The 16,055-nt window shown below is 39.9% G+C and overlaps 1 protein-coding gene across 2 annotated transcripts in view; it reads left to right on the top strand.

Moving 5' to 3' along the window:
- Positions 1–1,692, top strand: part of rasgrp3 (RAS guanyl releasing protein 3 (calcium and DAG-regulated)) — a 124,136-nt gene extending 122,444 nt beyond the window's left edge. For both annotated transcript variants that reach the window (XM_034185083.1, XM_034185082.1), the window contains exons 16-17: positions 800–949; positions 1,187–1,692. In XM_034185083.1, coding sequence (XP_034040974.1) covers positions 800–949; positions 1,187–1,632 — 596 coding nt within the window. In that variant the 3' untranslated portion in view covers positions 1,633–1,692. The remainder of the gene's footprint in view (positions 1–799; positions 950–1,186) is intronic.
- Positions 1,693–16,055: the final 14,363 nt, after the last annotated feature.

Below are 16,055 nucleotides of genomic sequence, written 5' to 3'. Positions count from 1 at the left end.
AGCTTTCTCAGAATCATCCTTACCCCGCAAAGTGAGATCTTGCATGGAATCCCAGACCGAGGGAGATTGACAATCATCTTGTGTTTCTTCCACTTTCTAATAAATAATCATAACAGTTGTTGTCTTCTACCAAGCTGCTTGCCTGTTGTCCTGTAGTCCATCCCAGCCTTGTGCAGGTCTACAGTTTTGTCCCTGGTGTCCTTAGACAGCTCTTTGGTCTTGGCTATGGTGGACAGGTTGGAGTGTGGTTGATTGAGTGTGTGAACAGGTGTCTTTTATACAGGTAACAAGTTCATACAGGTGCAATTAATACAGGTAAAGAGTGCTGAATAAGAGGGCTTCTTAAAGAAAAATTAACAGGTCTGTGTGAGCCAGAATTCTTCTTGGTTGGCAGGTGTTCAAATACTTATTTGCAGCACTAACATACAAATAAATTATTTTAAAAAAATCATACATAGTGATTTCCGGATTTGTTTTTTTAGTTTTTTTTTTTTTATTATGTCTCTCACAGTGGACATGCAGCTAAGATGAAAATTTCAGACCCCTCCATGATTTTTAAGTGAGAAAACTTGCAAAACCGCAGGGTGTTCAAATACTTATTTTCCTCACTGTACATGTTACTGTGGTTTATATTATTTTAAAATAACTTCATATGAAAATCAAGTCAACATTCCAAATGATTTAACACATGTATTGTTATTGTTTAGTTAATAAAATGGAATCTGTGCAGGAAGAGAAAATTGAATTTGAACATTTCTACGTGCAGAATTTTGGCCCACAACTTCTTGTTGTTTTGCAGATTGTGGTGTCAACTGTCATAAGCAATGCCGGGAGCTGCTCGTGCTGGCATGTCGTAAGCTCGTCTGCTCAGGTTCACCAGGCAGCATTTCTCCTGCAAGACTGACCCACAGCTCGCTACCGAGCAGCCCAGCGCTGGCCACGTGCAAAGGTCATTATCACCTTTTTAAACTCCTAATGAGAGGAGTACTCATACCTCCACCAAGAGCCAACAATCTACAGCGCTAGGATTTTGCGTCAGATTGTGTTTTGTGATACGCATGCGCACTCATACACACCCATTTTTCGAGTTACTGGTGGTACTGAGTTGTAGCAAACCTCTGTTGTGTCAAATTGTTCAACTTTTTAAAATTTAATTTCTTCATCATCATCTGTCCTCTCACTTTAGATGAGGATGAAGTGTTCGAGTTCCCCTCCGTGACATCAGCAGGTCCAGTTCTGGACAGCCGGTCCATCACCTTAATGACCGGCTCAGCTCAGAGAATCTCTGTGCGCCTGCAGAGGGCCACCATCAGCCAGGCCACCCAGACGGAGCTGCTCTGGACCGAACACAGTTGGGGTGACACAGGCGTTAGCTCCCACACCTTTCCAAAAATGAAGCACCACACTCACCGGAAGGCCTCTAAAAATAAAGGCTTTGCCCACTGGGAAAACTACAATGATGGACAAAACCAGGGGGTCTCATCCCAAGGCAGACCAGATTTCAAGAAGTCAAATGTCTCGAAAGAGCTTGTACAGAATGGAATTACAGATAGACCAAAGGTGTGTGTGTGTATGTTCTGTGTGGCTATAACGTGCTGTACTGTAATGTTTTGTCATTATTACTGCATTTAAATTCTTTTCCACAGCAGATGATTAAATGAAAAGTCACTTTAAAAAAGCATAATAATAATGACGATAATACCACCCTAATTCCAATGAAGTTGGGACCTTGTGAAAAATGTAAAGAAAACAGAATTCAATGGTTTGCAAATCCTCTTCAACCTATATTCAACCGAATACACCACAAAGACAAGATATTTAATGTTCAAATTGATCAACTTTATTGTTTTTACGCAAATATTTGCATAAATGCAAAATTTGCATGAAATGGATGGCTGCAATATGTTTCAAAAAAGTTGGGACAGTGGTATGTTTACCACTGTGTTACATCACCTTTCCTTCTAACAACACTCAATAAGCATTTGGGAACTGAGGACACTAATTGTTGAAGTTTTGTAGGTGGAATTCTTTCCCATTCTTGCTTGATGTACGACTTCAGTTGTTGTATTTTGCGCTTCATAATGCACCACACATTTTCAGTGGGCAACAGGTCTGGACTGTAGGCAGGCCAGTCTAGTGCCCATACCCTTTTACGACGAAGCCACGCTGTTGTAACACGTGCAGAATGTGGCTTGGCCATTGTCTTGCTGAAATAAGCAGGGATGTCCCTGAAAAGACGTTGCTTGGATGGCAGCATGTGTTGCTCCAAAACCTGGATGTACCTTTCAGCATTGATGGTGCCATCACAGATGTGTAAGTTGCCTATACCATGGGCACTAACACACCCCATACCATCACAGATGCTGTCTTTTGAACTTTGTGCTGGTAACAAGCTGGATGGTCTTGTTCCTCTTTTGTCCGGAGGACACGACGTCCATGATTTCCAAAAACATCAGACCACAGCACACTTTTCCACTTTGCGTCTATCCATTTGAAATGAGCTCGGGCCCAGAGAAGGAGGTGGCATTTCTGGATGTTGTTGATGTATGGCTTTCACTTTGCATGGTAGAGTTTGAACTTGCACTTGTAGATGTAGTGATGAACTGTGATAACTGACAATGGTTTTCTGAAGTGTTCCTGAGCCCACGCGATAAGATCCTCATGATGTTGGTTTTAATACAGTCCCACCTTAGGGATCGAAGGTCACGAGCATTCAATGTTGGTTTTCAGCTTCGCCGCTTACGTGTAGAAAGTTCTCCAGATTCTCTGAATCTTCTGATTATATTATGAACTGTAGATGCTGGAATCCATAAATTCCTTGCAATTGAACGTTGAGAAACATTGTTCTTAAACTGTTGGACTATGTTTTCATACAGTTGTTCACAAAGTGGTGATCCTCACCCCATCTTTGCTTGTGAATGGCTGAGCCTTTTGGGGATGCTCCTTTTATACCTACTCACATTTTTCCAATTAGGTGTTCTTTGAGCATTCATCAACTTTCCCAGTCTTTTATTGCCTCGTCCCAACTTTTTTGAAACGTGTTGCAGGTATCCATTTCAAAATAACCAAATATTTGCACACACACACACACAAAAAAAAATTTATAAGTTTGAACATTAAATATCTAGTCTTCGTGGCGTATTCAATTGAATATAGTTGAAGAGCAAATCACTGTATTCTGTTTTTATTTACATTTTACACAATGTACCAACTTTATTGGAATTGGGGTTGTAATAGAATATAGTTCTTAACTGGGCAAGACTGGAAGTCAGCTTGATTTATGGGTAATATTTGTTGTAGTGAGCAATCATCATTAAAGGACATCTCAAGTACGTGTCATATACGACGGCTAAGACCAAGCTTTACTAAATTATAAATAACTTTTTAATGATATGAGATAGAAACTGTTTCTTTTTTTTTTGCTGAAAAGTTAACTCCGCGGACTTTTGAGCCAGCCATCGGCCATCTTTGTATTCCTCATAGAAGCTTTGTGATGACATGCGCAATGTGAGAGTCCAATCAGAACTGGTTCACCGCCACATGGTTTTCCAAAATCCAATTGTAGAGCAGATTTACCTCACATGAAAAGCCAAAGATCGTTTTCAGGAGTGATATGTTACTAGATGGCCTGTCTGAATAGCCCCCTGGATGCTCCATTGAGTACATACTATTGGGATCTAATGCGCTAATCTAATGATCTAATCAGTGAAAGCAGACGGAGCAGACGGAGAGCCTCTGATGACAATCTCATATGCTCAAACAAAGAGTGTGTAAGTATCAGGATTGCTCCACTAGTTTGCATGGGAATGTTACTGGATAACTCTGTAGCTTTCTTGGCATAAAGCACAGTTTACCGTATCAATGGAGTGAGAGGAAGGCTGCTCCTCAGACTGTAAAGGCCCTGTCACATTGGCATATTCATAGAGCTGCTCATTGCGGCGTTGTGTTTGATTTAAATACGCTAGAAATACGTGCGTACTCAGCCTTTTTCAGTGTTCATTCATACTTGCAGCTGCATGTGTTCGCATTGTAATATGTGCACACAGTTGCGTGTACCATGCCGCAACCAGTTCAGTGCTACTTTCTGCCTCCTGGGAAGTGCACTCTGTTCTCTACTGCAGGTGTTGTGCGGCTCAAAAACAGAGTTGTTTAACATTATTATTATTATTATCATATTATTATTATTATTATTATTATTATTATTATTTGTCTTGGTGGATCACTTTCTTTGTGTCCAGATGCTGCTGAGTCTGGCTGTGATAAAGGCTGCCCTGAACGAAATGCTGTGACTCGTTAAACTTTTAAACCTCCAGTTGCTCCAATCAGGTGTGCTGATTTGATCAGACCTGATCGATCTGGTCGTCTGATGATCGCACCGACATGCAGCGACTGCGCGTTTATTTTAAAGAGTCACAGCTCTGATTAGAAACACAGAGAGAGAGAGAGAGAGAGTGAGGGAGGGAGGGAGAGCGCCCGCGCAAGAGAGTGCTTTTATTTTAAGGAGTCTGATCAGACACAGAGAGAGAGAGAGTGAGGGAGGGAGGGAGAGCGTGTGCAAGAGTGCTTTTATTTTAAAGTCACAGCAACAGGTCTGATCAGATATAGGTCTGAGCAGACTCCTTAAAATAAAAGCGCTCTCTCGCACGCGTGTTCTCCTTCCCTCACTCTCTCTCTCTCTCTCTGTGTCACAGAGAGAGAGAGCGTGAGAGAGAGAGAGCGCACGCGAGAGAGAGCGCTTTTATGAAACGACAACAGTCAGCTTTGCGACGCGGTGAACAGTCCTCATATAGTAAGTCCAGTATGATAAAGTGAAGCAACGATCTTGCAGTATTTATAGCTCCAGAAGAACAATGGAGCCCGGTGGGAGGTGTGAAGTGGCATACAGTACGATGTTGCAGCATGGGCGGGCTCACAATAGCGGACAGCAGCATGGCACTGTGTGTACTCGCATGAAGGCTCCATGCTGTGCTGTACACCAAAGAAAATTAAACGTGTTTAATTTCTTCCGTCCTACGCATGTAGCCCTCAACATACTGCTACGTATTGAGAAAAAACTCCACGTGAAGTGGGTGGAGAGCTGCTCATTGCAGCGTAGACAATACGCTGCAATGAGCATCTCTACGGATACGCCAATGTGACAGGAGCTTTAGGAGCCAAAGTGGGCCAAAGTGTAAATGAAAGCTGCTTTAGGAGCAGGACAGAACACTCCAAAACACAGTAGAAGTAGAAGTTTGTGATGTAACCTTTGTGTAATAGCAGACAGAAATTGCTTTGAGATGTAGACAAACAAACGCATAGACCATTTTGTATATATTGTTCAAAATGTGCATTTGTGTTTATTGTTTGAACCTTTTTGTTGTACAGTCACCATTAATTCTCAATGGTAAGGCTACAGATACAGCTGTTCAAACCACTAGAGAGCTGCGTGTCATCACTCTCTCAGAGCTGCGTGTCATCAGAGCGAGCTGCAAAAAGTTTGTACCTGAGTTTTCTGAGGTGGTGTTTGTAGTTGCCATCTGCCATGCCGGTGTTTGCCAACCCGGACAGTGGGAATACCACCTCAACCGGCAACTTAGCCCCGCGACTGGACAGCAACAACGTCCGAAGCCCGCCCAACGTGGTGAATTCACTGAGGCCGCGCGCTGCGTCATTAAAGCCGCGCGTCACGACTGCCGCTTCCCCGAGGCCTCGGAAACACCGAGGCCGCGCCACCAGCGCAGTGCAGATCCATCCCGGTGACAAACAACGCAGGCTGTTAACATCGGCGATCGTCAAGCTGCTCATAAGCCGACCATGGGGCCTAAGAAGGTTCTGACAGCGGAGGAAGGTGACAATATTAAAAAATCTCTGGACTTTCTATCAGAGGAGATTTCTGTTGTGAAGCAGCAACAGAAATCAATCATGGATCTGGTGGAGGAGGTGAAGGCATTACGGCTCCAGAACGCCGAGAAAGACCGGCATCTGGTGCAGCTGGAAAATAGAGTGGCTGAATTGGAGCAGTACACCAGAATTAACAACGTCATCATCACAGGTCTTCACATCAAACCACGGTCCTACGCACGGGCGGTAACAGATAAGAGCGGAGGGGATCCCAGTGAACAGGAGGTCAGCTCTGTGGAAAAACAGGTTGCTGATTTCCTCCTATCTAAAGGTATAGAAATGGATTTAAATAACACTGAAGCGTGCCACCCTCTGCCCCGGAGAAATGACGGTGATAAACGAACCGTCATCATGAGATTCATCAACAGAAAACACAAAACAGCACTGTTAAAACAAAAAAACTGAAAGGGACAAACGTATTCATCAATGAACATCTCACCAAACGGAATGCCGACATCGCCGGGAAAGCACGCTTCTTAAAGAAACAGGGAAAAATCCAGCACACATGGACTTCAAACTGTAAAATATTCATCAAACTGAACGGATCACCAGAACAAGCAAAGGTTATGGCAATAAGGAACATCGAGGAGCTGGACAAATATGAACAATAGGTATGAGGACTCAAACACATCACAGCACCATGATGCAGACTGGAGCAACCCACTCATCCACATCATCTACACCCGGAGACAAGAGAGACATAATGACTAAGGATAATGATCCGTTTATTTCTGCCCAGGAGCTCTGTCTAGATACATTTTTATAATAACTCTGCTAACCACCCCTTCGAATCTGAAAATGATCCTGATACCTTTTTCAGTGAGAATATTGTGAGACAGTGCAAATATTTTACAGAAGAACAATTCAAAATTATAAAATCAATGATGAAGATTTTTCAATTATACATTTCAACAGCAGAAGTCTTTCTCGTAATCTGTCCACTATTAATGATTGTTTGAAAACATCCAAAAAATGTTTTTTAGTTATTGCAATTTCAGAAACATGGTTAAATGAGGATAATAAAGATCTGGTATATCTTGATGGTTATGAATTGTTCCTGGTTTAGGCAGACGAGAAGGGGCGGAGGCATTGCATTGTTTGTAAGGTCAGATTATAACTGTAAACTCATTAACAACATGTCATTTACAGTGGACAACATCATGGAATGTGTTACCATAGAAATTACATCTATAAACTCCAAAACATAGTTTTAGTTGTATTTACAGAGCTCCTGGGACAAATATTGACACCTTTGAAGACATTATCTTAGGAATGTACAACAAAATCAGAAATAAGCATTTATTGTCTGTGGAGATTTCAATATAGATTTTTTAAACCCTCACAATCATCCACAAATTACCTCATTTATAAACACCTTGTACTGTTTAGGACTGTTTCCAACCATCATTCATCCTAGCAGAATAACTATGGATACAACAACTCTCATTGACAATATTTTAACTAACGTTATATCAGGTAATCTTAGTGGGGGACTACTGGTCAGTGATATCAGTGATCACTTGCCAGTTTTCTCAGTCTTTGCATTGGAGGGTTGTTGTAAGTATCGAAGCAATATCAAATTCATGAGTAGAAAAGTAACACCTGAAACAATTGATAATTTAAGGGAGGATTTATCAAGTCAGAATTGGTCAGATGTTTTTGTTGATGATGTTGACAGGTCATATGATGCTTTCATTTCCATTTTTTCCAGTTTGTATAATAAACACTGTCCATTTGTTGACAAAATATATAGAAATCAATATAGCAACAAACCATGGATAACTAAGGGGCTTCAGAGGGCATGTAAAAAGAAAAACGTACTATATAAACAATTCATAAAACTACGAACTAAGGAAGCTGAAAGTAAGTATAAAACATATAAGAATAAGTTAATCAATATCATGAGACTCAGTAAAAAATATATTATAATGAGTTACTTGTCAAAAATAGAAATAACATCAAAAACACATGGAACATATTAAATGAAATAGTAAAAAAGAATAGAGTAACTAGAGATTATCCTTCATTTTTTCAGAGTAACAACTACATCACGATTGATAACGACGAGTCTATTGCTGAACACTTTAATGAATACTTCGTTAATGTGGGTAAAAATCTTGCCAGTAAAATTGACTCATCAACTAATAACTTCTGGGTAAATAATTCAACGTTTAACAAATCTGTTTCAATGTTCATTGGTGGTACTCATGAAAGGGAAATACTTGATCTGGTTCATGGTTCAAAAAGTAAGAAATCGACTGATTTTAATAATTTGGATATGGCTTTATTAAAAAAAAGTTATTGATTATATAGTAAAACCGTTCAATTATATTTGCAATATGTCACTAAGTACTGGTAAATTTCCTTCTCAAATGAAAATAGCCAAAGTAATTCCTCTGTTTAAAACTGGTGACAAACACACATTTTCTAATTATAGACCTATATCACTCCTGCCACAATTTTCCAAAATTTTGAAAAAAATATTTGCTAAAGATTAAATGATTATTTACTGAAGCATAACATCATTTGTGAAGAACAATATGGATTCAGAAGGTCTCAAACTACATCACATGCTTTGATGGACTTTGTGGAAAGTATAGCAACTGCAATTGACAATAAACAATACACAATAGGTGTTTTTTTTATTTACAGAAAGTGTTTGACACAATTAACCATGGAATACTATTAATTAAACTGCAGAAATATGGAATCAGAGGTCTGGCATATGAATGGATAGCTAGTTATTTACAAGGCAGATTTCAGTATGTTCAATTCAATAATACAAATTCTGAACTCAGGGATGTCATATGTGGGGTGCCGCAGGGCTCAGTGCTGGGTCCTTTGTTGTTTATAATCTATATAAATGATATAAGTTGGGTGTCGAGTTCACTGAGATGTGTCCTTTTTGCGGATGATACAACTGTGTTCTGTAGCGGTGAAAATCTTGAACAGCTTCTGGACATAGTGGAGAAAGAACTGGAAAAATTTAAGGTTTGGTTTGACGCTAATAAGTTGTCACTCAACCTTGGGAAAACTAAATGTTTATATTTGGAAATAAACAGGCACCCAAATGTAAAAATTTAACTATAAACAATAAGGAAATTGAGTTAGTAACAGAGAATAAATTTTTAGGTGTTATAATTGATAATAAACTTAGCTGGAAACCACATATAATTATGTGAAATCAAAATTGTCAAAAACTATAGCCATTTTGTATAAAGCCAAAGACCTACTGCCGCAAGAAGGGTTACTTACTTTATATCATTCTCTGATGGTACCATATACATATTGTGTTGAGTCATGGGAAACACTTACAAATCAAATACCAATCCAATATTCCTTTTGCAAAAACGAGCCATACGAATCATCTGCAATAAACAATATCGTGAACCAACTCATTCTCTATTTGTGTCTTTAAATTTATTAAAATTCATAGATTTGGTCGATTACATTACAATTCAAACTTTATTTCGAGCGAAAAACCAAGCCTTACCGAGACATGTCCAGAGTCTGTTCCGATTGAGGGAATCCAGATATAGTTTAAGAGGTTGTGCAATTTTTATGAAACCACCAGTAAGAACAAATGTTCAACAGAGGTTAGAATGAGTAGTACCTTAGTAAGATTTAAGAAACTACTCAAAAAGAACATTATGTCTAAGTATCATAAAGAAGCAAATATAATTTGATTTATATGGAATGTTCAATTTATAAGTGGGACTTATTGTATATTTGAATGTGTGGGTATGTATATGCGTATGTAGATATATAGATATGGGTAGGTGTATATGTATATGTATATAAGTGACTGTGTATATGTATGTATATATTTATGTTTGTAAAGTATATACGTATGTATATAGGTATATGGCACAGCCCAAGCAGAGGGTCACCCCCAAGAGCCTGGTCTGCTTGAGGTTTCTTCCTTATAGGGAGTTTTTCCTCACCACAGTTGCCTAGTGCTTGCTCTGGGGGTTGGTAAGGTTAGTCCTTACTGGTGTAAAGTGCCTTGATTCGACTTTCTTGTGATCTGGTACTATATAAATATAATTATAAGTGAATAGTATATTGATGTGTATGTCTGTGTGTCGACGTAGTAATGAATTTGTATTTATGTAAATATGACTGATTAGAATTGTTGGACTTGTACTAGCAGGGGTGGGCACTAATAAGCTTTGCTTCAGCCCACACCCTTTCGGACTCACTAGTTTTGTCTGTGTTTGTTTGTGGAATTGTTCATTTTTTTCTATTTGAATATTTTGTGTGCCGAATAAAAAAACTTGTCACTTGTCAGTCTTTCACACAAGACCTCAAATTACCTTTATAAAGTGTCAAAACAGTTTTTTATTATAGTTTGCTGTGTGTTTGAATAAATGTGTGTGGAAAATTATTTTCTGCTTTACTTTTTCTTTTCTTATTTCTGATTGTAAGCCTTTATTACACTAATAAAACACAACAAAAGCATATATATGAAAGCACAGGTTGTCCTGAAAAAAGAGACATAAACTTGATTGTGGGATGTAGGGAGAGATGTTAACAGCAATAATAAAAACATTTATGCCAGGCGAGTGAATTGTCCAAAAAATGCCCTGAGCCCCAGAGGGTTAAGGGTTAAGAAGACCTGGGCCTGTATTCACAAAGCATCCTGAGGCTAAAAGTAACTCTTAAGGGAGGTGATGGTCTAGTGGTTAAGCACATGGACTTCAGACCAGGCGATCCATCTGTTCAAACCCCAGCCTGACTGGAAAATCACTAAGGGCCCTTGGGCAAGGTCCTTAATCCTCGAGTTGCTCCTGGTGTGTAGTGAGCGCCTTCAAGGTAGCACCCTCACATTGTGTGTGAGTGTGTCTGTGTGAATTGGTGAATATGAGGCATAATTGTAAAGCACTTTGAGCGTCTAATGCAGATATGCTATATAAATGCAGTCCATTTAACTCTTAGTGACGTCATTCTAAGAAAAATCAGAATTCCTTGAATGCTAAGACATTTCTTAGAATTTTCCATTGGTAAGGGTAAAAGTTATTCACAAAAGCATCTTAGGCCTTAAAAGAACTGTTAAGGTGAAAAACTGTTAAGAGGAGGGAGGAGGACTTTAAGAAGCCTAAGAGTGTCTTAAACAGATAAGATGGCAGAAAGACCGAGTGGAAGGAGAGATATTCTCTGTATGTTGAATGGCAGTGATTCAGTACTGACTTGACTGTGCAGGATAATGTTGTTGTTGACCTCACCAGGAATGAGTTTACTTTTCTTACTAGCATAGTAACGCAATGCCTGAGATGAAGGTCATCACAACATCGTGATACCTGGCTATGGGAAAAAAGTAATTGCATGTAAATTCTAGAAAATTCATACAATTATTCATATCAATGGAAGCAAAGCCAGCAGCCATAGCCTAAACTCACCTGTTTGAGGAGAACTTCACTTGTGTGCTCCAATCTCCCCTCTTGCTTTGAATTGCCGCACGTACCAGTGTTTCTCACACTCATCACAAGGAGAGGGAACGACGCATTGATTTGTTGGCAGTGTGGCTCCCCAGTCTGCCTCTTCCCTTGTGCTGTGATCCTGGGACCCAAGTTCCCTCTTAGAACTCCTTTATTCTCCTCCACAAGCTGTGCCAACAGCAGGCACCGCTCTTTCTGTCCAGTGGGCTTCCTAGTTGTTTTTTTTTTTTTATCCATTTTGTTCGTTGTTTGGTCATTTTGCCAAATCAAACCGCTTTTTATATGGAGACAGCAATCACAGGAATTGCTGACAGCTGGTCTGTGTCCATCATTAATAGGGCAGCGCAGTCTCATTTGAACCCCCTGCGTGATATCGCTGGATTTGACCACTTCTGGGACAGCCTCCCATTGCACAAATAAATGGTGTACTGTTTGGTTTTCGGCTGCAATCACTGAAGCAGTCACGAAAAGTGCAGTCTTTTTCATTTCCCAGTGGAGAAGGAAGACAAGGCAATGGGAGCGATAGATTCTGTCTCTCACAGTTAAGGTTACCTATGATAAACGTTACAAGACCTCTCCATTATTGTAGTGATAAAACTTGCAAAATCGACAGTGGATCAAATACTTATTTGTCTCACTATAAATGTTTAACCTTCATATAAATGAAAATTCCACCCCCTCCCATTTCCAGTTGCACCTACGCGTGCAAGTGAGACAACATACTGTGTATTCATTATTTATTTTATTCAAAGCTCCAAATATAAGGGATATTACTCAGTATACAAGGGCTTTGTGTTATATGTACTTCAGAGGTGCCTGGATTGTAGTGGGCCAGTCTGGAACAAAAAGTCCAGGGCCAGATTTTTGGTCTGGTCAAAGATCAAAATTCAGGTTTTTCCACTCCTATTTGCATTGAACTTGATACACATATGAGAGTTCTGGAATTGCCCACCAAGTCAGATTTGCCATAGGTCAATCACTGGGGTCAATCTGGGATCATATCTGCCTGATTGTTGGCCTATTCCTCCCCATGGCCTTTTGCTGATTTCTACCAAACTTAGTTTGTCGATAAAGGTTGACCCCAAAACTACTATTAAAAAATATATGGGCAAATTTCAAGATTAAGCAATATAATTTCAACCATGATTTGGACCAAATGTTGCACACACTTCCTTTTAGTGAAAGTCAAGGTAATTGGAGTCAAAGTTGAAAATTAGATTTTTCAATCACATAAACTGTCCTTGGCAGGAGGTTGGGGGGGGGGGGGGGGCAGTGCAGTTTTATCTTTCACGAATAACATTGCTTCACTCATAACCTCACATCACAGATGCTGATGCCAAAGCACATTTTAGTGAGGTGCAACAGTTCAGAAACATCCATGGCTGTGATCATTTATCATTTGTGTTACCTGACAGTGTCCATTTGTATGTACAGACACAGGAGAGAGAATAGGTCAATATGAATTTGTGAATATGACCTTTTTCTGTCTCCCACTCTGTTTTTTATGGTTTTACAGTGGCCATAATACTCTGTCATAGGAATATACCATTGCAGGCAACTGGGGATGATATGTGCAGGCAGAGTTTATGTGCGTTATGAACCCACTGATGTAAAGCATGTCTGAGGTTGCACTCTTTATACAACGCCTGTGGCTCTGGACTATAGACTTTAGATCTGCTTTTGGTGGTGGCTTTTGGAGGAACAATGTACTCTGAGTGCCTTTAAAGGTCAAACTGATATTATTGATAGATTTGATGTAGTTGGTAGGTAACTTGTAGAATACAAGCTAAGGTTCAGTAAAGTATTTGAAACATCAAATTATTGATCAATAAAATAAAGTAAAAATTGCTTTTGGAGGAGAATGTGCCTGACTGACCCAATGCTGGGGTTGAATGTGTGTTTTCATACCTTTCTTTTTACATATATTGGGATTTACGCTGAATTCGTGGAACTGAATATCACACTGATAACAATGGTCCGATAATGGCTCTCGGGAAATTTCACTACCTGCAATGGAGTTTTCCACTGCCAGATGGTCGATGGCCAGGACACAAACATGGAGATTACAGAATATTTAGGATTGTTATTGCAAAATGTAATAAACCCTATGAACAGATACATGCATATGTGTGCATGTGTGTCAGGTTTTGTCCTTTCATGTATAGGTGGTAACCTACTGACTCAGTTTCAAGCAATCTGCTCATATTTTTCAAAACATGTCCTGAACTTAACATCTAAAAACTACACCAGGCATTCAACACCTGCACCTTACGTTGACACCGATTCATGTAAATAATTTATTTGTGGAGCATTAATTTTCCATACCCCATACTCCAAACAAGGGTCACTGGGGTGACTGGAGCCAAAACAAGCCTTTCACCATGTTTAATTCCATTTTGCCTTCAAACTATTTGAGATAACTGTGACCTTTTAAGGCCACCCAAAGCCAATGGTTATGTGACCAACAGAAAATTATATATAAATTTTCTGTTGGTGTTTTATAGCAAACATATGTGTATATTTAAGTAATTCCTTGAAGTAACCATGATAAATGAGCTTAAATTTTAAAGGTTATCCAGTGTCAAAGGTCATGTGATGAATAAAATGGTGATATATGACTTAATATTTGTATTTAATGGTAACATGGGTGCATATTTAACACATTCCTTGAAAGACCAGTTCTATTTCAAGTAATATTGCAGACATAGACAAAACTGGAGTTTAAGATGTTTTGTGGCTATTTTTCTCTAATCACACCTTGAAAGTTGCCGATAAGTGTAATTCATAGGAAGAGGTGTTTCCTATCTGAGGATACTCTATATATCATCCAGAGAGTCATAGTGCATGTCTTGATGGGAATCTTAGGCTGTTAGCTGAGAAAGTGGGCTGTGAGGGCCATTGAGAATGGACAAGAAGGCATTGTTAGAGGAATCTGTGATCAGGTGACACACCATCTGTTAAGAGTTAAGAGTTTATTTTGTTGTCATGTGCACAGTAAAACAGGCAGTTATACCACACAATGAAATTCTTACTCTGTTCATTCTCCCTAGAAAATTTGCATGTAGAAAGTTCACATCAGGTGATTAAAAAAGGAAACACATTATAAAATACACATATGGTATTATATACACTATTTAAAGGATGTACAGTTTAGGGGATGTGCGGATGTGCAGTTTATGCAGTATTGGTAATTTTGTGCAATATTGTGTAGTTTTAAGTAGCATTCCTGCTTTGCAGGAGTCGTAAGGTGCATGGATGCATAAATAGTGAACAGAGCTATTATAATAAATACTTAGAGGATGATAGTAATAATGATGAGGAGAAGAATGACAGTGAAATAACAGTCACTCAGGTGGTGGAGGGTCAGTGTGTCAGAAAGTTATTGAGAAGCCTGACAGCCTGTGGGTAGAAGCGGTTTGCCAGCCTAGTAGTCCTGGACTCAGCAGTGGCATTCACGTCACATCACGTCATGTCATGCCGTGTCGTGTCTTGATCTAGAGATACTTGGAAAGAGTACATGGAATCATGAGGTGGCTGGACAGAGGTGTTTTATGATGCTGTTATCTTGCAGGAGAACGAAGCTGCAAGTTTTCAGAGTCCTGGAGCTTCCTTTCTTACTGTATAGTCGTGAGTCTTGGACAGTAACCAGTGACCTAAGGCAATGAATGGATGTCTGTGGTACTTGATCTCTTCAGAGGATACTTGGTTACCATTGGAATGGCTTTATATCAAACAAGCAGTTGCGTATGAAGAATAAGATGAGATGAGAGATGAGATATACTTTATTGATCTCACAGTGGAGAAATTATGTTTACACTCTTGTTATCTCAGACAGCAGTTAGTCCACAATTATTACTTGTTTACCATAATAATGGCACACATCAGAATTAAAGACAGCACATACACATTGGACATTGTTTATGTGCACTAAATTTGAAGAAGTCTGTTATCCGAATTTGAGGCAAGTGGGTGAAGGTCACGCAGCAACCCTGAGATGCGCCACTGTCAGCTTGGGGGGAGGAACGAGGACCAGCTGCAGCTAGAACGGCACCGCCCCCACAGAAGGGGGAAGGAGTGACGTGAGCAGAAGCCGGAGTGTGGGGTGTTTGATGGGGGGAGGGAGTGGAGCATGCTTCAGTCCTATGAAAACAGTTTATTGTCTTTGTGAGTTGAGATAAGAAAGAGCCAAATGATCACGAAGGCCTGAACAGAGTCATCGCAGTCTGAGAATGCACTACCTTGCCAACCTTGTTAATCATGATGGACAAGGGAAGGGCCGTGGTTCTTGATGCCACTGTCTTGCCAATTTTCCAGTAGATCAGGACAGCACATAAGCCAGAAAGTACCAGCCCTGCTACCATAAGACCAAAAATGAATAAATCCTCGACGTCCTCAACGGAGAAAGGCGCCAAGCATGCAACTGCCAAGACCCCTAGGAGTCGAGAACATAGCACGCAGGATACGTTCCATCTGGGCAGGTAGGATCCCCCGGGCCTGACCTTCTTGTAGAAAAAATGGTGTCAATAGCGTTCAGAGACCAGCTGATCAATTCCATGGTAAATCCAATAGTAGTCCAATAGATCCAGTATCCAATATAATTTGAGGAATTCACAGTCTGGTGAAGTAGGACTTGAAGTTAAAGCAGAGAGCAGAGATAAGGGAGAGTGGAGGAGATGCAACCGCCCTCATCGGAGTCCCAAGCTGATATGAAGATGAGATGTATCACTTGCATTGTGA

Source organism: Thalassophryne amazonica, chromosome 13 (assembly GCF_902500255.1).
Source record: "Thalassophryne amazonica chromosome 13, fThaAma1.1, whole genome shotgun sequence".
NCBI classification, from domain to species: Eukaryota; Metazoa; Chordata; class Actinopteri; order Batrachoidiformes; family Batrachoididae; genus Thalassophryne; species Thalassophryne amazonica.
This window is presented reverse-complemented; position numbering and strand designations above follow the sequence as displayed.